We start from the raw sequence: 21,775 nt of genomic DNA on the forward strand, positions 1-21,775 counted from the left end.
TACAAGGCCAAAGATAGCCTGTGGCTCAACAAACCTGGTCATTTTTTGCTTTGTGAACTGCTGATCTTCTGCTATTTAATTTGATGATGAGCTCTCCTGTTTCCTGAACCATAACTTCTTTGAACAAATCCAGTAAGGAGGCTATTACTAAAGCACTTGTGAAATTGTTTGGATGACATTGGAACCTTTTGACTCTAAAATAAAGGATTGCTTAGATTCCAGTTTTGCAAAAGACAGAAACTCTCCTTCTGTACTTCTTTCAGGCGCTTCTGTCTACCCCTTTCACATCGAAGATGATATGAGCAAGTTAGTTCTTAATTGAACTATGAGAGTCATCACCATCCATAGAATATTTGCCCCTATATAGGGTTACTGTTTACGATATTTAAATTTTTCTACCAAAAACATTAATGTTTTGTATGCCATTGGCAATCATATTTCTGATGGGGAAAGGGCAACAAATAATTTCACCTACTTCAATTTGAACAGAATTACAAATCAATATATTATTTATTGATTTCTGTTACAATTTTAAGTAAGTAAAGTAAATTTTATGAAAGTATAAGAGTATGTAATTGATGGACAAAATACAAAAATGAAAAGAAAAAAAATTGTGGGCATACAATAAATCAACTCTAACTGTTCTACCACTTCTATCATCCATGAACTTTTATCAATCAGAGATTTCAAAAATGTTTGGATCCCCTACGTTAAAACTTCAGTCATAAAAAAACCCGAAACTTCAATAGTCTGCTAAAACAAAAGCAAACACCCTTCGATATTTCATATTTTAAATTAGAACATACATGAGAAATACTCATCTCCACTATGATAGAGGAAATGTGGCTCAATGGTCTAAAATTCCTCATTCATATTTACAAATGCATTTGGTAGAAATGTTAAATTCTCAATAAAACGTACCAATGCAGGTGTGATATTACATATAATAGCAGTCTTTGCATTACCACCCAATGCAGGCTGCAAAATTCTAGTCAGTTTACTATCACGATAAGGCACATGTCCTCTGCAACCAACAAGACAAGCAATAGTCAAGTGACCGAGATTTCAAATACAACAGATGACCCTAGACTAGTTTTCTACATTTGAGTCAACTACAGCAGAAAATAAAGTAACAGCTATCTAATTACTTCTTTAGTTCTCTAAACTGATGTTGATTTTGTGATTATACCAACTCTCAATGTTCTATGAAGATTGCTAAAATTTTAATTACCCCTGGATTTCCACACCCTCACTCAGCTTGTTGATAACTGTTCCAAGAGTCATCAGACTCTTATTTATGTGTGATCCTTCCTTCAAGCGTGCACCTTCAGCACCAGTTTTTGCAGCACGCTCTGAACCAGCTAAATCAACTAAATTCTGAAATGAAATAACTTTATTTATAATATTGTCTTTTTCAATTAGAACAGTGAGAAAGCTAAGCTTACAAAGGAGCATTCTGGAAATCTGAACTAATAAAAAAATGATCCTAATGGAACATGTGCCATACCAGAACTGACACTCGAACTGCATCACATGATGTGTCCATAGAATCTTCTTCATTCTTATCCCTGCTTTCAATCACCTGGCATATGTATATCATTAAGAGAAAAAACAACTGTTACAATTTCTACAAATCAAAAAACAGAATGTAGAACTGGGTTTGAATGAATGGAAAACATAAAACTTTGTTAAGAATGCATAACCCAAATTTCAATAAATAAATGCTTACAAATAGAATGAATGAAATTAGTTGTTCTGTTCTCATAAACAGCACATCCATGAAACACACTCACCATACGAAAAATAGTATGAGACCTGCTACTGTAAATATTCATGTTGGTCTCTCCAATATGGCGATGAGCTGAAAATAGCATTAAGTCCAGGTGTCATCCATGTGATATTTATTTGCTTCTTTACATTGTAATTATAATAAAAGCAATAATCAGATACCAAATGCCACATACATTCTCCAAAATCCATAAGTTGAAGAACGTGCTCTGGACTGGCAACAATTTCCTCCCTCAGGCCAGCTACAAAGATTCCACGCTATAGGAAATAAACAAGAGAATTAAACTGGCAACACCTTTAAATTGTTATGTTTAAGATTGTTAATACTTAACCATATCCTGATACCTCCAAACTCTCATGTATTTGCAACTTTCTATGTTCGGGGGCAAGTAAGTCATTGATTTCCTCATTGTAGATTTCCATGTAAGACATACGTAGAAGAAACTCTCTATCCTCAGCCTGACATTGGATACAAAAATATAAGTTCACAGCATATGTTGCAAATATATTTTGTTGACTGAACCTTGCACATCATGCAATGTTACTCCAATTCTAACTAGTACTAATTCAAAAAACTGTTAGAAGAAACTTTTGATCAAACTGGCAGAGTTCATTAGTAGTAATCAGATATCAAGTTCAATTGCAAACTCAGTTACAAACCTTTCAAAAAATCGGACTTCCTTTATATATCAACATAGAATCAATTTCAATAAGTTGTGTATACCAACAATCAAGTAGTTGTTACTCTCAGCCTACGTGACTGAGTTTTTGAGGTATACATATAGAAGATATCAAAATTGACAGACAAGATTGGCAACAACAAAAGATTATGTAAGATTAACTACTTTCCCAATTAATTTAAAAATATCAGAATGGGGCTCTAGATTGCCACTAAAAATTATCAAGGAATCCATTGCAAACAACTCTTAGCAGACCCATCAAACTAAAGAATAATTCATGATTGAATATATTGTTCCATGAGATTGAGGAACTTTTTTGTGACTGACACTATACATAACTAATAAACAATTGGCAGATATAATGAGGGCTTGGTCAATATTGACCAATTAGTGTCAAGATCGCAAAAGCAAAAAGAACAAACAGATAGCAGGGAATCCAAAGGTCTTTGAGACAACTTACAGGGCATGGAGAAAATGTGTGTTGTTTAACACAGACTATTTCACAAGAAAAAAGGGTGTTGTCAATATTATTGTGGGTGCAATCATGGCAACCATGACATGTGAAATTCAGCAAGATTGTTCATCGGAATTAATTTCTTGGTTTTGTTAACAATGAAAATCTTGTCATTTCCAGAAGCGCAATGGAGACTTTCAAAGGTGAGTAAAAGAAAAGAGAAGAGAAATCATTTAGCAAGTTAGAAGGGAAACAACAAAAAAGAAGGATATAAAGAACACAATGCGAAAAAAACCCAAGCATTGCTAGTAAGCCTCGTAGATAGACAAGACCATATCACATATGGTATCAAGATAGAATGGCTTGAAAGACACTACAGCATCTCCACTTGCCAGGTCAAATAATGACTAAAATGTTTCTTCTAGCCAAATTGTGTGACACTGCAGATGAGAAGTACAAGAGTTCCCTCCAATAATTTGAAATATCAAAAGATTCAAATAAACAGAGGAGGATTAATACCATTCGCATAGTTTTAGTCCTTTAGAATTATTGCGAGAAAATCAAAACAAATTAGATGTGCCATGTAATCAAAAACTTTTGGTTCCTGAGATTATGCCAGAATGCACTGAAGCTTTCAACAGTATATCAGTGCAAAATACATAAAACAGAGTAGGCACTGCCCAAGTTATATTGCCCTGGCTCTTATTCCACGAGCATTATCTTATCCCGAAACTGCTAGAAAATTTTCTAGTTCCCAACTACTATTTATGTAGGAATCCAAGTATTGACTAAAATATGCTAACAAGATGAACGCACAGATATCATTACTATCAACAACCATGATTGTAACTATTTTCACTTTTCATGTTACATCTAAATCAAACAAGAGAAATGATGATATTTTAGCCTATTTATTTTTATTTTATCTCAATCATATTGCTTTCTTTAGAATTTAATAGTTTTTGATCCTAGACCCAGTCAATTCAGCTTTACACTAATAAATAGAAGCTTGTTCCACTTAAATTCCCATAAAATTAATTGAAAAAAAATACCTCTTTGATGTTCCTAAAAACATCCTGAACAGCAAGAGGAATAACGCCAAGTTCAGCTGGTGAACCTCGCATTGTATGGGTTTTTCCACTACTAGTCTGTCCATAAGCAAACACTGTCCCTGGATAGAAAAAACAGAGCAACAATAATGTAAAAGCGAAATAAAGCATTCTTGTAGTCAAACAAACATCAACATTCAACATCCAACTTGAAATAAGAGGTAATCCCTTCCCACATAATGGCATGATAAAGGGTTGAACGATCAGATGATCAGAGTACAGAGCAGAAGCAAAACACACATCATAATGGAAATAATCACATTCTTCAGTACTTTCCAGAAAATATACTAAATACCATGAAAGTACATCAACAAACGCACTATCTCCTATTTTTCTTTAAAATTCTCCACATTTCCCACATGCTGCAGTCCCATAATCTCTTCCAATCTTCACTGTTTGCCCTCTTCACTCCCTTCTCAAGACTTAAAATGGGTACAAATGCCCAGCTCCCTAACAAACAAATCCAAAACTTCCTATATTATTATCAGGATTTACATATCCTTTTAGTTTACTGCTCATTAAGAGACAAAAGACAACAAAAGCTACAAACCAAATTATCCACCTCACAACCATTGCGAGTAGAAGGCATGTCAAGTTCTGACCATTACAGGATTACAGGTTCATTCTCCTTAATCTTGCATTCCCTGTACTGTCTTCACATCACTTAATCTTGCAGAAGACATTATCATCTTCCAACCATTACAAGTATGCATGTTCATCATTTTAGTTCAAGAGTATTTGATTAATCTTGCAGTGCCTACAAACTTCCTTGTGGAGTTGGTTGTTGTTGATTTCCAAGTACACAAATTGAACCAAATGACATATCATATTGCCTTGTTGAGAGACAGACTGTTTCCCAGCCTTAACCAAGAATAATGCAGCAAGGTTCCTCAAGCTAGAAGCCATTATTGTCAAACTATCTCAATCAGTAGAGACTACACCATGCCATGTCGAGACTCTAATGGAGAAAATAAGTTCATTTGACAGTAGGGTGTTATCCCACTTCATAGACAAGGAAAATCTCCAAGGCAAAACAAATTAAGAACTGATATCCCATGCTTTGAAGGAGATGGCAGTCGTCTAAAACACAGAGTGATTAGAGACATATTCAGTTAGCTTTTCTATGCTAAGCTGTGAATACTAAGCAATGATACATGTTGGTTAAAATGTCTCTCAATTCCTAGGAAAGCAAAATTGAAAACTGCTCAAGATTGTGGTCATTGTCCGAAAGATGATTGTGATCAGTCTTATTGTTTGTTGTCTAAGTTTTCTTGCATTCTTGTTGTACATATTTCTGCTTCATATATGCATAGTTGGACACAAAGGCTTACAATTTTTCTATGCTTTTGGTGAAAGTTCAGATAGCATATATGTCCTCTTCTTTTGAAATTCTCCATAATTGCGGTGGTGTGATCCATATATGGATCTAGTTTTGAACTATATGGCATTAATTCTGGACGATGGTTGGTTTCTTTGGTGCAGCTCTGTTGCAGCGCCCAAAGCAGCAGTCAAACAGGGTTAAAGTTGAATATTAACATATGCAGGTTACTCTCGAGGTTCTATGCAATTTTAAGGAAGCAACATTGTGTTTGGAATACATAAGAGAAAGTCATGGCTCCAGGAAGGTGGTTGCAGAAACCACTTTTGACATTCTAGATTCCCACCTTTTCACGTCCCTCTTCTCTAATGATGTTTCTTTCAGCTTCTACATATATTGGGGTTCTGTATATTGTATATGAGTGGTTCACTTATCAACGAGACTTGTTTGTCATGTATGATCAATACAAAGAGACTATTGACAACCATGGCCGATGAAAGGTCCCTGGAAAATCCAAAAGACATGGAGCTTGATCTTAACAGACCACAAGACCAAATCCCAGGAAGAATAGAAGAGCCCTTGTGGAAGTTAGAATCCATTGAGACCCAAGTAGTGCCATAGTTTGATTGTCTATTATTTCTATCTATTTTAAGATATTCATAGTTCATGTATTGGGAGCATTTGTGACTGTAACCTAGCAGTGAACTGAAAAGTTGGATATTTTTAAATTGTGACTGGTCGTGTGAGACTGTGTCCAGATTCTTGCATCAGTCTAAGGGCTGAGATCAAATGTGGCTGAGACATATGGTGGGTACATAAGTAACGTATCTTCCATATAAGTAAGGGGCTACGCTCCCCAACTATGCTCAAGAAACAGTGATTCAAACATCATTTTCAGGACACCACGACCAAGATCTTCTAGACTCTTTGGTCAAACCGACTATCCTCTATAGGTCCATTGTGTGGGGTCCTCTGCTTGAGTCTGATTGTGCTTCCGTGGAGCAAGTGCAGACCCTCCTTCAGTGCATTATCAGATGTCATCGGTCCACCCCTCTCAATGTCATCTTGGCTGAGTTTGGTGCTCATCCTTTTAGGCTGGGCACAATCTTCGATCTGGTTTGGTTTCTCTATCAAGTACAGGGTTCTAATAATTCTTTTGAGGGTTGATTCATATACTCTGACGTAGCCTACTGCTCGTCTGAGCCACTTGCAAGGTTTGTTCTGGTTGGTAGTGCTTGATGTTGGCTTGCTCAGGCTTTTGCTCTTCTTGGTTCGGTTGGTATCTTAATAGACCGTCTTCTTCCCTTCCAATTTTCTCTAGACACCCATGCTCACCTCCTTCCCTCTCAACAAGAGTTGAACGAGCAATCAGATTTGACATTTACAAGCAGTATATTATCACATCTTGGAGTAATCCTCTAGGGGGTCTGCGACTGAGGATGGCTTTCTATGTTGAAAACTTCATGGCTATTCGAGATGGGGTTATTGTGCGCCCTTGGTAACTCACTCACCGCTAGACTCATGCCCTTTGCATCTCTTTGGGTTCTATTGTCCTCCATTTTCTGATGACAAAATGGAGGTAACAATACAAAACTTTTTCAACTAAATTTCACATATCTCTGAGGTAATTCACTATTTAATTGGCCAACATTGATCAACCAATTGTTCCCAATTCAGGTAGTGAATCTTTTAACTAAAGGCTTTTGTCAAGTCCTTTTTGTTTTTCCATTTATTTAGCCTATACTTGATTTTTGGAGCCTTCAAAGTCCTTATTTAGGTTTTGAGTGTTTGTTTAGTTTGCTTTAAACTTCTTTTTTTGTTCAATCTCTTACTTTTGGTTTTCCCTTCGATTCAGTATATCTTAGGGCTTAATCGAACTCATTAGTCAAAAGATATGACCATTTAAGTGCCCAAAACATGAACTCTCCAAGATCAATCGCTTATATAAAATATGAATGTTATATTCTAATGTTGAGTTTCACTTTCTAAAAAATATAACTTAAAATGACTTTAAATTATGCTTTTAAGTTGCTTTATAACTTTTGATTTATCACTTAAGTGATTTAAGTAACTATATTGCACTTTATGTTATATTTCCAAGTTGAGTTGCTTTATTATTCACTTAAGTGACTATAATGCACTATATAGTCTAATTTAATGTAGAGATTTACTTTAATGTTTTATTTAAAACATATATTAAAATGTTGCTTTTAAATAAATATTTACACTATGTATATTATATAGTGTAAATATTCTATTTGACCCATTTAAAGTGATTTTTACTCAATAAACAATTAGACATGTGCAAAATAGGAAGATTAAGTTGTGCAACTCAATAACATGTCTTTTTTTGAAACATGCTTCATGCAATCCATAGAGTGTGATTTTGTCTTGCAAACCCAAAAGCATGATATGATATGATATGATACATTTTAATGATGTCCACAAGGCTAAAGTAGCCAATGGGACCCACACGATCACCCCCCCAAGGTAGGAGCGGAACTAATCTAGCTGCAGAGTTTTGGTTAACTTGTCTCTTCATCACTGAAGTTTGATAATCAGAGTTGTTGTTCTCTTCACTTGATCCTCCTCAAATAAGTAGTTTAAGTCCCTGTTCTGTAATATCTTTGTATAACAAGATCTGATGCCACTATATGCCAGGCAATCTTTGACAAAGTGATGCATGTAATCAAAGCATATTTTCAACACATGCAAATGCACTTGGACAGTGTAATTTGCATTTGAGGCCAAAATAAAAATGTAAATGCAATCCATAGAGTGTGATTTGCTCTTTGAAGGAGAAAGATTAACTTAGGCAGATAAAAAAGCAAATTTTTAAAAAATGCAAAAGGCTTCCACGAGTCTGATTTGAAAGAGAAATGTCATTTATATGCAAAACATCACATGCAATTGCACTCCAAGAGTGCAATTTGCACTAAAAGACTCAAAACATGTTATTGCCAAGTCATTTTAAATATGCAATGAGGCTCCTAGAGTGCGATTTACATCTTCCTTTCATGTGAAAAGCATTGATGAGATATGAACTACAGGAGATATCCTGATTACCTACATGGTACTCTTTCATATACTCACATTTGGAAATATGAAGAGATATGTGTTTAAGAAATCTAATGAGACGTGTTTGGAAATATGAAGAGTTACACATGTGGAAAATGAAGAGACTTTTGGTTATGATATGAAGAGTCTCTAAATTCAACATATATATCATTGCTTTGTGTGATTAGTGTATTCAAATCGAAGCATTGTACTCAAACCTCTATTTTATTTAATAAAAGAGACATTTTTTTGGCGTGGTTAGGTTTTTCCCTTAAGTTGGAGGGTTTTCCTACAATAAACTATTGTATCTTAATGTGTCTTAGTGTTCTTTATTTTGTTTATGATTGTTTATCTTTATTTCTAGGCAAAACATTAACAAGCGATCTTTGTTGGATCGCAGATGTTGATGTTGTGATTTAAGTGACTTACAATGAGTTAACCAGTTTCTAATTATATGTCTTTTCTAGTTATTCTAGTGATAGACTTGCAGTATTTGGACTGGTGCAAATCTGTTACACAATATTTATGTTGCTAACATGGTGGTATGCTTAGGACTTGGATATGTGTCCTTATATGTAGTTCCTGATTTTGAGAGAAGCAAGCTAATTTTGTTTTATGACAAAGATTATCTAGTGATGTTCATGATGAGCTGTGTAAAATTGTTCGTAGACTCAAAGACGGAGATGTCGTTGTGGTATTTCATGACGCTGTTGTTTCTTAATGGTATCCTATTCTTGTTGTTGGATTGCATTGGATTATGCGATCGGATTCAGAAGAGTTTATGAAGCGTGTTAATGCTTTCTTGGCCAACTTGGTCAATTAATGTGTTGCATTGGATTGCAAACATGATCTATGTATTGTGGCATTTCGGAGATTATTTGTTTGTGTCCTAGCTATGTCTTAATCAACATATCTTGGATGGCATTGGTAAATATAACGTATTAGTGTGGTTAAGACCCTTTATCTTGGTTGGCTTAGTTTTAACAAATGTATTTTATAAAAAGATGAAATCATTTCATATTTTGAAGTGACAAATGATGTAATGAGTATAAGAGATACAAAGTGTGCAAGCATGTTATATTTGTAATTGAGAGTAGAGACATGAGCAAAATCTATTGAGACAGAGAGTTAATGTACTTCATTGGAGTTGTATTGGCATATCAGAGATGTTATCAGTGAGTTCATAATAGTGGATTGTTGTCCATTCTAGGGTTGTTGTCCTTTTGTACTCTCGGGATTGTTGCCCTCTATTGTATCTTTGAGCAATGAGCTCTAAGTAGTGAGCATGAATATTCGCATGTTCATTCCCATTGAAGCTTTAACAGGGTTTATGTGCTAGTACATTATCTAGTGAGTTTGATCTCCAGCATGGTTTTTGCCCTAATTGGGTTTCTACATTAAAAAATATGGTTTTATGTGGTATGGTGTTGTTGCTTTTGATGCCTTAATACTTATGTTTCTGATCTAGGATGTTTTGATGGTAAATAGTTTTATGGATCAAGTTTTATCATACAACTAATCCCCCCCCCCCTCAATTGTAAGTGTTGCCTTAGTCTTCTAATGTGGGATGCATTAAAGTTAATAAAGTTGAGAGACGATTCAATAGCAAATTCGATTCATTTCCAAGCTCTAAAAGACTAAATAAAGAAACTAGTCCCCTCAAGTGTTTTGAAAAGTTGAAATCCTGAAATTGAATATAAATCAGACCGTAAATGATAATTTATTGCATGAGTTTGAATATAAGGGGATTGGAATCCCCTAACAGAAAGTATATTGTGTGAAGACTTATCAATCAAATTCATAACAAGGATGTAGTCTTCTTGGAAGAAGTGAAAGTAGTCAACTTTTCTTTGCAAAATAACTTGTGGTTTATTTGGTAGGATGCCACCTAGTTATAACCAATCTCTCTTTATCGTTGATTATAGGGTTTCCCCTTGTAATGGAGCAACATGGGTCATCTTAGAGGAAGAGAAAAGGAATTTTAAGTTGTGTGTCACAAATGACCCTATTGATAATCTAGAACAACTAAACTTTGGAAATGGATATGAGGAATATAGGACAACTCATGTGTCATTGGAGGAGGTTTTAATATGGGGGGAAAAAAAAGATAAGCTAGGAGGTAATGAGATATAGAGTGGAAGTGGAATGAGGAGTTCTTGTGAGCTAAAATGAAGAATAAGCTTAATCTCATTGACCCTCTCAAAGGCTGTAAGAAGAAAAACCAATATATATGGTATATTTGGTGCAATAGTCAACAAGGCTCCAAGGGGATCCATCGTCGATTGAATAGAGTAAATGTTAATAAAGACTTCTTTAGCATAGATTAAATAGGTGATGGGAGTAGAATAAAGGTTACACCTTACTCTCTATTAGATCATCGCCCTATCTATTGTAGAATCCTCCTTGATAATATCACATCTAATACCACAAGCAAAAACTCAGCATTGTTTTGAAGCTATATTTACATTAAGAGAAATCAATAAATGGATGTTAAAGAACCTAAATCCTATAAAAGGATGGGACAACAATATTAAAAGTGTAATGTCCCTATTTTAGTTAGTCTTGGGTTACATTGAGGACTAGCCTATCAGTGATCCTACTAGGCTAATGAATTGCACAGAGGGTCTCAGTTGGTCAAGCCAAAGGCTATTTTTCCCACTCCAGAGGTCAAGGATATTCAAGAGTGCTCTTTGTTTAAGTCAAATTGGCACACTTACTTCTATAGGAAATAACCATGTCAGGAAAGTTAGGGTTACTATCCTTAGCACGACACCTAAATAATTGGTAGCAGCATGGAATCATGATAACTTCAATAAAGTTTTCATTTTGAGACTTACAATTCATAGTAAGTCAATTATACCCAATTGCTATTTGTGGTTGTGTGTTAAATTTTATGTACATCAGATTTATCTAATGTTTCAAAAAGAAACTTCAATTGAATTTATATTCCTTTTAATATAGTTATGTAATTATTCTTATTAAGTATTATGGCTCTACAGTTCTTTTAACAATTCAAGTAGAGTGTTTTAATAATTTATAGTGCCAAGAGTATTTATATATCTCTGCATTTATCACTGTAGAAGACTTCATAAATGTGTGTTTCTTTTGATGATACAAACACAAATATTTGTACCCTTTATAAAGGGTGATGAGGGGTCTCAACCTCGATGGGGTGACTCCAACGCAGAGTCACATCCCATCAAGTCGTGACTCCCACATCACCTCTACTCTTGATTAAAGTTTAAAACACTATCATTTTAAACTGTCAAGCATGCAAATTCAGTCAACAATAATTTGTTTAATATAGTCAGTCAAGTTAGTCAATTATAATTATGCAATTAAATATAATTTATATAAGTTATCAATGATATATATATATATATATATATATATATATATATATATATATATATATATATATTTTTTTTTTTTTTTTTTTTGCAATATGTTTTATCTAACTTGACTATAAAACTTTAACACTCCCTCTTAGTTAAGAAGGATAACAAATGAATAGATATTGCACCATTGATAATATTAAAGATGGCAAGTTTTAAGGATATCTTTTTTTTTATGGAGGGTTCAGATCTGCGAGGCATGAAGCCTGCGAGCTACCAACCAGCGAAAGCCACCACATATCATGAGTATTGTTCTCCTAAATATCAACACATGATATTCGCCAAATACTCTGAGTAATGGCCTACTGAATATCAACACGTGATAGTCACCAAGTACTCAATAATAAGGTAATGGCCTCTTGAATAGAACATCATATGATATTCACCAAGTACCTATGATATATCTATACAAACAACTCATAGACCGTTAATTGAATGACTTCTAACACCTAGTTGTTGATTTATAATATATAATCTATCATGATATGGTTAAACATTATATACAATGTTTATCGTGATAGAAAGATTTAAGTTATTGTAAGATTGTCACCTTTCAATGACTTATGCAAATAGAAGTGATGTGTCATTTGAAAGTCGTCACTTCCTTATGATGTACACAAGACACATATTATTATTAAATTTAGATTTATAAAAATATATAGTCCAATAATCAGAAATTTTTAGACTATCTCAAAAGTTACCACCATGCCAAGTTCACTTCGAAAGTGTTCCACTTCTATTTTAGAAAGAGGTTTGGTGAGGATGTCTGCAATCTGAATGTTTGTATTGAAATATTTTAGCTCAACCACATTCTTCTCAACCATGTTTCGTATGTAGTGATATGGTATCTCAATGTGCTTTTATATGTTATGAAACACTAGATTCAAAGAAAGTTTGTTACAACTCTGGCTATCACAATAAATGAAAGTAGGCTCTAGTTGTTTTCCAAATAATCCAATTGGAAGTTTCCTCAACCATACTGCTTCTCGAGCTCCCATGGACGTCGTAATATATTTTGCTTCAATGGAGCTTTGGGCTACTGATGACTCCTTTTTGATGAACCAAGATATCATTGCTGATCCCAAGTTAAAACAACACCTTGAAGTGCTTTTACGATCTAATGAATTTCCTGCCCAATAAGAATATGTGTGTCCACCTAGATTTAGTTCAACATTTTTGTATCTTAAACCATATCCAATTGTCCCCTGGAGATACCTTACGATGTGCTTAGCTGATGCTAGATGAACTTGTTTAGGTTCATACATGGATTGACTTGGTGCATTCACTGCATAACAAATATCTGGTCTTTCATTCACTAAATACATTAAGGAACGAATGATTTGTTGGTAGAAAGTAGGATCAATGCTTTTTGAGTCTTTGGTTGCTTCTTTTAGTTTGTGTAAATTTGTTTCCATTTGAGTTTTCATGACCTTGCATCTAATCATTCCAAATATTTTTATATATCTAATGTATACTTCCCTTGATTTAGAATAATTTCATTTGTATGTTGCCATACCTCTAAACCCAGTAAGTAGTGTAGTAATCCTAAATCTTTCAAGCAAATTCGGATGTCAAATCTTGCTTACACTTACCTATAAGGTGATCTTCTCTTGTAATCAATAAGCCATCAACATAAAGTACTAGAATAAACACAACCCCTTTTTGTGTTTTAAAATACAAGTTAGGGTCTACATCATTTTTGGAGAAACCAAGATTGGATAAATGATGATCTATTCGTTCACACCAAGCTCGAGGTGCTTGCTTGAGTCCATATAAGGCCTTCTTCAATTTGCATAAATGTGATGCTAATTGTGTACCACAAAATCCTTCAAGTTGCTCTAGATAAACTACTTCTATTACTCCATTCAAAAAAGTGGTCTTAATATCCATTTGATGTATTTTCCATCCTTTAGATGCAACAATAGCAATTACTATTCTAACAAAGGTATTGTTGGTTCTTGATTTAACGGTGATTTTAACTACCAAGTAGCCAAGACAAGATTGCATCTAAGGGCAACTATCTCCTATGATGGACACAATTTGTCAAGAACCCGGGCCAGCTATAAGGCTGAACTCTTTCTTCAGGCTCTACAAAACCTAGGCGATTAGATCTTAAGATTCGTTCATATGGTACCAGTTCAAAGCATACATCTGAATCTATGCAAAACAGATTAAACCCTTATTTCTCCTATATTTAAGCAATAAAAAAGGTATGCAATAGCAAGTTACAAAACCTATGAAATCCACAAGCTTAGTGAGGATATCCTTTCAACTCCTAAACAGAAAGGGAAAATGGATAATTGATATTTGATTTTGAATCAGCAAAACCCCATACGCAACAACAAACTAAATTGATCATGTAGTTGATCAATGCCCTATCCATTGGGTATTCCACAAATCACAACATACATCCAGGATATCAATGGTCTATCACATACATCAAGCTATCAAATCTATCCTATCACTTTGTGAATCCAAATCAATGTTTATACTAAACCTCATACTTATCAGACATCTTATTCATGAAGTTTGCAACGCTATCAAAATATATCAAGCATTTACTTGATTCTTTGGACCAAAAGCAAAACACATCAAGATATACAACTCAAAACGAGATGCAATTGGACCTATGTTTTTTGTCCACAAATCACAAAAGTTTGCAAATAGCAGACGCAAGAGACAAGAATCAGAACGAAACTAAAATACTTTGTTGCTCCTTGTATTCATTCCCTTGAAACAATTACATTGAAGATGTATGAAAATAACTAATGAAATAACTAATAGATCAAAACTTTCACTAAAATTTTATTGTTGTTGTTCATACAAGAGTGAAATACTAAAAGAATGGTGGAAACCCAGTTGAGAACTTGCTCAAAACTTTGGGAACCAACCCTGTACAATGAAAGAAAAAAGAAAGATATGGATGAAGGAATCTTGGATTTGATCTGGAATCGACATTTGTCCACTTGAATCTCACTCCAATGTTGTTGCAAAGCCTCTCTCCTCTCTCTAGAATTGAAAACCAAATCAAATCCCATCATTATGCCCAACAAACTCTAAAAATATCTCCTAGAATGATGAGAAAAGCCCCTTTCTGATAAACTCCACCAAATTGATTTGAAGGCAAAATAATACTGCTAGAATGAATCTCTCCAAGTTTGGCGCATACCCATCCAACCATTTAGCCACAAACTAAATCTGAACTGCTCACACGAGAATGCAATTGAAAAAGAGTACCTTAGACAAAACCCATTATAACTTTTACATACTGATACATGCGCAAAATCTAATGTCAAATCTGGAAAGTAGACTCCGAGAGCTTTCCGTTGATATATGATAAGCCTATATTGGCCTCAAAAAAATGCCCAAGGCAGCCATTTGAAGTTGCAGGTTGAAAACTGGTTATTAGACCTTGAAATCTTGCAAATATTTCATTGTATGCTAAAGTTGAAACTATATAATTAAATCGGTTTCAATTTAAAAAGTCTGCACGTTCATTTTTAAAAAATGAATAAAATAATAATTTTTTGAAACTTTGAAATTTTTCTCCATTTTCCAATTTGGGTCAAACCTGGTTGACCAGCTACTTGACACGTGGCACTCCCTGATTGGTTGGCTCTGCATAGTTACCGACGACATCAGCATCTATTTGGCACCTCTGCCACGTCATCGCCACATTTCACTATCTCATTTGCTCACGGATTTGCCACCTCATCTGCTCGCAAGCCCGATGGCATGTGTCATGCTCTCGTGCCTTCGCAACTATTAACACTAACTGTGCGCTAACCACAACGACCATGTGACTAACCACTAGTGGTTAGTCACGATGTTGAAACCATTAGCATCTAACTATGCCTTTAACTGCCGACCATGCGAAACTACCAATTGCATGGTCAAAACTGCCAGCGTTAAACCGCCTACTTAACCGTCAACCATGCGAAACTGCGAGTCGCATGGTCGAAACCGCCAATTCCAAACCGCCCAAGTAACCATCGACTGCGCGACCACCAGGCCCATCTCGGGATGTGTGCCACGGGTCGCACTCCTATTTGCCTGTTTGCCTCAAAATTTGTGTCACTTGTCATGCTCTGGTTGGTCCTACAAGTTGCCATGTCATTGCCCAATCACCGTACACTTTGTTCAAATTTATCTTATTGTGCTCTCCAGCTGACCATGGGCCCCATGCTCATGCATGTTCTGCCTCAAAAGGCTTGTGTCTTTGAGACACTAGGATATTGTGCGTTTGGGTATAAAGATATCAAAAATAGCCACATTCTTATCAATGTGGGATATATACGTTTGCACTCCTCCTTCAAATAATGCCAATATGAAAAGCAAAAACCCTTATGCTTTGAGGAAAGCTTATAATGGAGATAAGTCTCTCTAACTTATGCCTACAACAAAGGCATCCCAACACATCATCTACAATGAAAACAAAATCTCTGCAAGATTGCAGCTTGTGTAGACCCATCAGGGATTGAAAGCCAGGACTGAGAAGAAAAGGGGAAAATCAAACAAGATACCTACCCAGCAAGATCAAGATTCAAACATGGTGCCTCTCCACACTTGTGATCACCTCTCCAGACAACGTTTCTCACAACTTTGCATCAAGTTTTCAACAAGCTTCACCAATATCCTCAAAATGCACAAGGACGTCGTTCTTCTCATAATGTAAATAAATGGAAACCAATTCATTTGTTATTTATCGATGAGATTTGGTAAGCCATGCCTCAATACATAATACCCAATGTTGAAACTCGCTGAGGATTCAAATTCTGATCATTGCCCTCGGCTTCCCCCTTCTGAAATAAGGCATTGCTCTACCCAATCAACATATTAGGATTTGGCAGACAGTCTGAGGGACGTCTAACAATTTATCGGGAACAATTTGAAATAATTTCTTTCGTCCTCATGCGCAAACAGGGTAGAAAAAGGCGTTCCCAATTTGGTCATTGTCAATGGATTGGATGCAGGCACATGTACTCGATAAGCTTGGCCCACAATAACCTTCCTAAGCAACTTCCCAATTTGCACTTATTTGGCTCCTCTTTATTTCCACATTCCATGGAAACAATCCATTGCAGTAAGACAACGTTTCATGTACTCCAAATAATACATGGTGCTCTCTCTATCACTTGTTGGAAAGTGAAGCCGCCCTCTCTTTCCACAAGTAATTAAACTGTCCACAAATTCAATCCATCCACCTAATCTGACATCAAATTTCCTTGCCATTCTCATCTCAGTTGATTTGGGTTATCGTTTTCCTTGTGATTCCAGTGAGAGTGGTCTCCTAGCTGAGAAAACATCTCCTTTGTGCTCAGTATCCAAAATATAGAAGCATCGGGTTTATGTTGTATCAGCATGTTCTTCGAGCAACATCACAATATCATGTTGCTCTTTGATCTATGTCTATCTCGCACATTTCATCAATGCAAGGGCTACAAACTAATATATTTTGATGTGATGCAACCTACAAAGGTTTATCAATTTCACTTGAACATGATAGACAACTTCTCCCTTTTCATCGCACCCTTACTCATACCCAAGCTTTTAACTTAGCGTTTGATTTTGCAATCCCCTTAATCGCAATAGCAACATAATGCTTCACCACTACAACATCTTTAGTACTAATTCACATGCTCACAATCCCAAGTCAATGGATAACAGTTAAAACCGTCCATTTGTATTTCCTAATCCAAATCTAAAAAGAAAGAAAATGCCTCTTTTGATGTAGGAGCTTTCACATAATTCATCAGCTACCCATCTTATGTAGCTTAATTATTCCTTTTATAAATATCCTTTGAAACTTCCAAGAAGATCTTCATACACAACATATCATATTGCCATACACTCATACTCATTTAACAATGATTACTACTAACACTTCAGCTTGCAAGGCAACCAAACTTCCCTCTTTTTTTACCAAATTTGCACCCTATGACAATAAATAAAGCATTTAAAATATTGTTATCTTGTGCCATTGTAAATATTTTATTTTTCAATAAGATATTTCCATTACATGACCACACACTCAATGATCGAGGATAAAACACTTCAAACTCCTAAATCTTAACCACACAAGAAATCCCTTATCTATTAAGCATTGTGTATATAATCTGATATGTCATTTGATTAAATTTTGATAACCTATGCATACTGAGATCTCCTTATAATCATTTGAATCATTACAAATTCTTTAAAACATATTCGACTCCATAATGTCATATCAATTTTCAGATGTCAGTCGGGTCCTCAAAGTGGACCCAGCTAAAAAAAATTGCATTTCAAACAACTAACACTTCAAAGTGATCTATTCACCACCTCGCATTGATTAGATTCAAACCCAGTCACCGGTGCATCATTTAAAAACCCATTTTAGCCCTTTCAGTGAACTAGCCATTTAGTGTCAGGAGGCTCTAAAGTTGACTTTAAAAACTCACCAAATTAAACAACCTGGAGCTGAAACTTGGCACATTGATTCTCTGGTCCATATACCTTTACCCTGCAAATTCTTAGCTCTTGACAGCATCTAGATCAAAAGATATTGACCGTCAAAATTGCGCTTTTCAAACTGCCAGCAAACAACCAAGTTAGAAAACAACAAAGCGTGTTCTGTTTTGGTTTTGAAAATAGGTCATATGATCACTTGGGGACACGAAAACTAGGACATTGGTTCACTATCACATGGAGAGCATGAGTCTGTGATCTAGGCTCATGACAAATAATTGGGCAAATTTGGCAAGTGTTCAAACTAGGGTATTTGGAATTGCAGAACTGTGAACTCTAGCAGAACGGTGATTTTCTCAAAGGGAATGGACCTGAGAAAGTGTGCAGACGAATTCGTCAAGACTTGAAAATTGGCACACTTGAAGTATTTTCAAAGTAGAACATGGTGGTACAATCCATTTGGCTCAATCTATCACAGATTCAAAATTATGATATCCCGAACAGGGCTACCAATCAGTCTACACTTTTAGATACCAGTGAAACTTCAGAAGTTGCATTTGGAATCACATTTGAAAACTAGTTAAAGGGATTTGTCATAGACTCAAAATTGGAACATTGCATGTCTCTAACCCCTAGAAGGTAATGCAAAAAGAAATTTCTCAATAGGGTCAACTGGGTCAAAGTTATAACTGGTCAAACAGGGCTATCCAAAATTCTAAGTAATATGCATCAGTAGGACAACAGTAAACAACCAACTTTGAGGGATTCAAAACCTGATCAAAACATATTGAAATGACTTGAAATCTAAAACATAGGTTCTCTAATATGCATACTAAACACTCCCAAAGTAGCGAGTCATGAATCTTAACCGGTGCAAGATATTCAATTGCAAACTAGGCTTCTTGTCACTATTTGACACTTGGGTGCAATGCTCAAAATGACGCTTCACAAAATGACTTGAAATGACAACTTATCATCATAGGACGCATGTACATATTGAATGAAAGGTGTTAAACACATGAAACACATCATGGGCCTCGAAATGACAGTCGAGCACATATGCATGAAAAGCTCTTATAGGGGCTCAATTTGACTTGGTTTTCAGAGTGGTACTCAAAATCAGAGCTTCAATTTTGAGTCCCAACAGGTATATCTAGCAACAAGAGAAAAAGTTTCTTCATGGTCGATGACTTCCTTTTGAGAGAATCCCCTTGCAACAAATCTAGTTTTGTGTTTGTTTATAATTCCATGTGATGCATGCTTGATTTTAAATAACCATTTGGAGGATACAACTAACTTATGTTTGGGTCTGGAAGCAATATCCCAAACATCATTTTTAAGAATGGATTTATACTCTTCTATCATGGCGTCCTTCCAAGTTTGTTGTTTAATAGCTTCTTCTACATTTGAAGGTTCAAAACTTGAGAGTTCACTCATAAGTCTCATGTGGCTAGAGAATATGTCAGGTCTTTTTTTTTTCTCTAATGAATCCTAAAGGAGCTGCAATATTTGCAAATTCTTCAATTATCTTTCTAGCCCATAAAGGTCTTTCCTTATTTTCTCTAGATACATCTGTTGTATCCATAGGCTCTAAGGAGTTATTTTCTTCTATTTGATTCTCCCTCAGAGTCTCAGAAGACGAGTCATCTTGAGGTTCTTCATCATTTGATTCATTTTCATCTTTGGATCTGTTGAATGCAAAGTCTTCATCAAATATTACATCTCAGCTAAATTCAATGTGTCTTTGGCCAAGGATATATATTCAATATGCTTTAGATGTTTCACTATACCCTACAAGAATTCCTCTTTTCCCAAAAGCTTCTAGTCTAGTCCTTTTCTCTTTAGGAATATGAATGTAGACAGGGCACCCAAATATTCTTAGGTGACTAAGGTTAGGTTTCTTTCCAAAAGAGGCTTCTTTAGGGGTTTTATTTTCAAGATGAGAGTGAGGGCACCTATTCTAAAGGTATACAACAGTATTAGAGGCTTCACCCCAAATATTACTTTTTAGGTTCTGATCATGCATCATTGCTTTAGTAGCTTCAACAATGGTTCTATTTTTCCTTTCTACCACCCCGTTTTGTTGGGGGTTGTAAGGAACTAACAAATCCTTCTTGATCCCAACACTTTTACAAAAGTTGTGAAAGATCTCTAATGTATATTCCTTTGCATTATATGTTCTTAGGGTTTTGATTTTCTTTCCTGATATGTTTTCTACTAGAGCTTTAAATTCTTTATACTTTATGAGAATCTCTTCAGATTCTTTACATTTTGGGAAATAAATTAAAGTTTTTCTAGAGTAGTCATCAACAAAGATAATGTACTACAAGAATCTGCCTAAGGAGGGGATAGACATTGGTCCACATAAATCAGAATGAACAAGCTCTAATACATCTTTGGATTTGCCTTCATTGTTGTGGAAGGTGTTTTTAATATTCCTTCCTAAGGCACAACCTTTACAAGTTCCTTCATGATTAGCTTGGAGTTTAGGTAATCTTGTTACCATCTTCTCTAAAGAAGGTAGTCCTCAAAAATAGAAATGCCCTAATCTCCTATGCCAGATTTCATTTTCTTTGGTAGATTCATGTATTGGTGTTGTAGGTGAACATATATTTAGCTTCTTTAGGCATCCATGTCTTGTTCCAATTGTATGAGCATTTTTAATGTTTGAGTTCTTAGACCAGGTTAAGACTTTTCCTTCCATAAATGTGACCCTATATCCTTCATCTTCAAGTGTTGATATTGAGACCAAATTTCTCTTTATACCAAGTATGTATAGTACTTTAGTAAGTTCAAGTGAGATTTGTTATTTACGATTCATAGTACATTTGCCAATTCCTTTTACTAGATCGCTAGTATCGTCTCCAACAGTTACTTCATCATCATAGTCTTCTTTGATAAAATCTAATTGTTCTTTGAAACCAGTAACATGTCGAGATGCTCCACTGTCAATCACCCAAGTATTCGATCTGTTTGAGACTTCACTAAGTAGATCAGAATAGAAAGCACATTTCTTTGAATTTGTATTAGACTTGCTAACTTTGGCGAAGGATGCTTTATATTTTAGTCTATCATGGCATTTCGTTGCAGAGTGGCCATAGTTGTCGCATCTAAAGCATTGCATTTTACAATGGTCTATATGTTTTCTTTTTTCTTTGAATTTGGTTTCTTCTTTCTTTTATCAAATTGAGTTGTGAGAATCTGAATATCATCTTTTGTGGATGTAACACCAATTCCTCGAGATATCAACATGCAATCACATTTAAGTTGATCAAATTTAGGAAGCTTGGATCGAGAACATACTCCTTGTCTAAAAGTTTCCCATGATGTTTGAAGATCTTTTAGAGCTATCATGGTTAATTCTTTGCCATCATAGAGGTGATCAATTGTTGAGAGTTGGTTTCTAAGATTTGATATTCTCATTAAGTATGAGGTGGACTCTCCTTTTTCGTCCTTATGTTGGAGAGTTGGTCTTGTAGGGTGAGAATTCTACTGGTGTTATTTATCTCGAACATCTCCTCAAGTGC

General features: G+C 35.3%; 1 protein-coding gene across 1 annotated transcript in view; it reads right to left on the bottom strand.

The window, feature by feature from the left end:
- LOC149568158 (P-loop containing nucleoside triphosphate hydrolases superfamily protein) overlaps positions 1 to 21,775 on the bottom strand; it is a 153,573-nt gene that overhangs the window by 106,024 nt on the left and 25,774 nt on the right. Inside the window, exons 3-9 of the mRNA XM_089821162.1 lie at positions 3,975 to 4,093; positions 2,134 to 2,247; positions 1,965 to 2,046; positions 1,794 to 1,861; positions 1,508 to 1,582; positions 1,232 to 1,377; positions 922 to 1,024 (exon numbers count right to left, since the gene is read on the bottom strand). Coding sequence (XP_089677288.1) covers positions 922 to 1,024; positions 1,232 to 1,377; positions 1,508 to 1,582; positions 1,794 to 1,861; positions 1,965 to 2,046; positions 2,134 to 2,247; positions 3,975 to 4,093 — 707 coding nt within the window. The remainder of the gene's footprint in view (positions 1 to 921; positions 1,025 to 1,231; positions 1,378 to 1,507; positions 1,583 to 1,793; positions 1,862 to 1,964; positions 2,047 to 2,133; positions 2,248 to 3,974; positions 4,094 to 21,775) is intronic.

The sequence above is a fragment of the Cupressus sempervirens genome, chromosome 3, assembly GCF_028749045.1.
Source record: "Cupressus sempervirens isolate cs-2001-9-10 chromosome 3, ASM2874904v1, whole genome shotgun sequence".
Taxonomy (NCBI): Eukaryota; Viridiplantae; Streptophyta; class Pinopsida; order Cupressales; family Cupressaceae; genus Cupressus; species Cupressus sempervirens.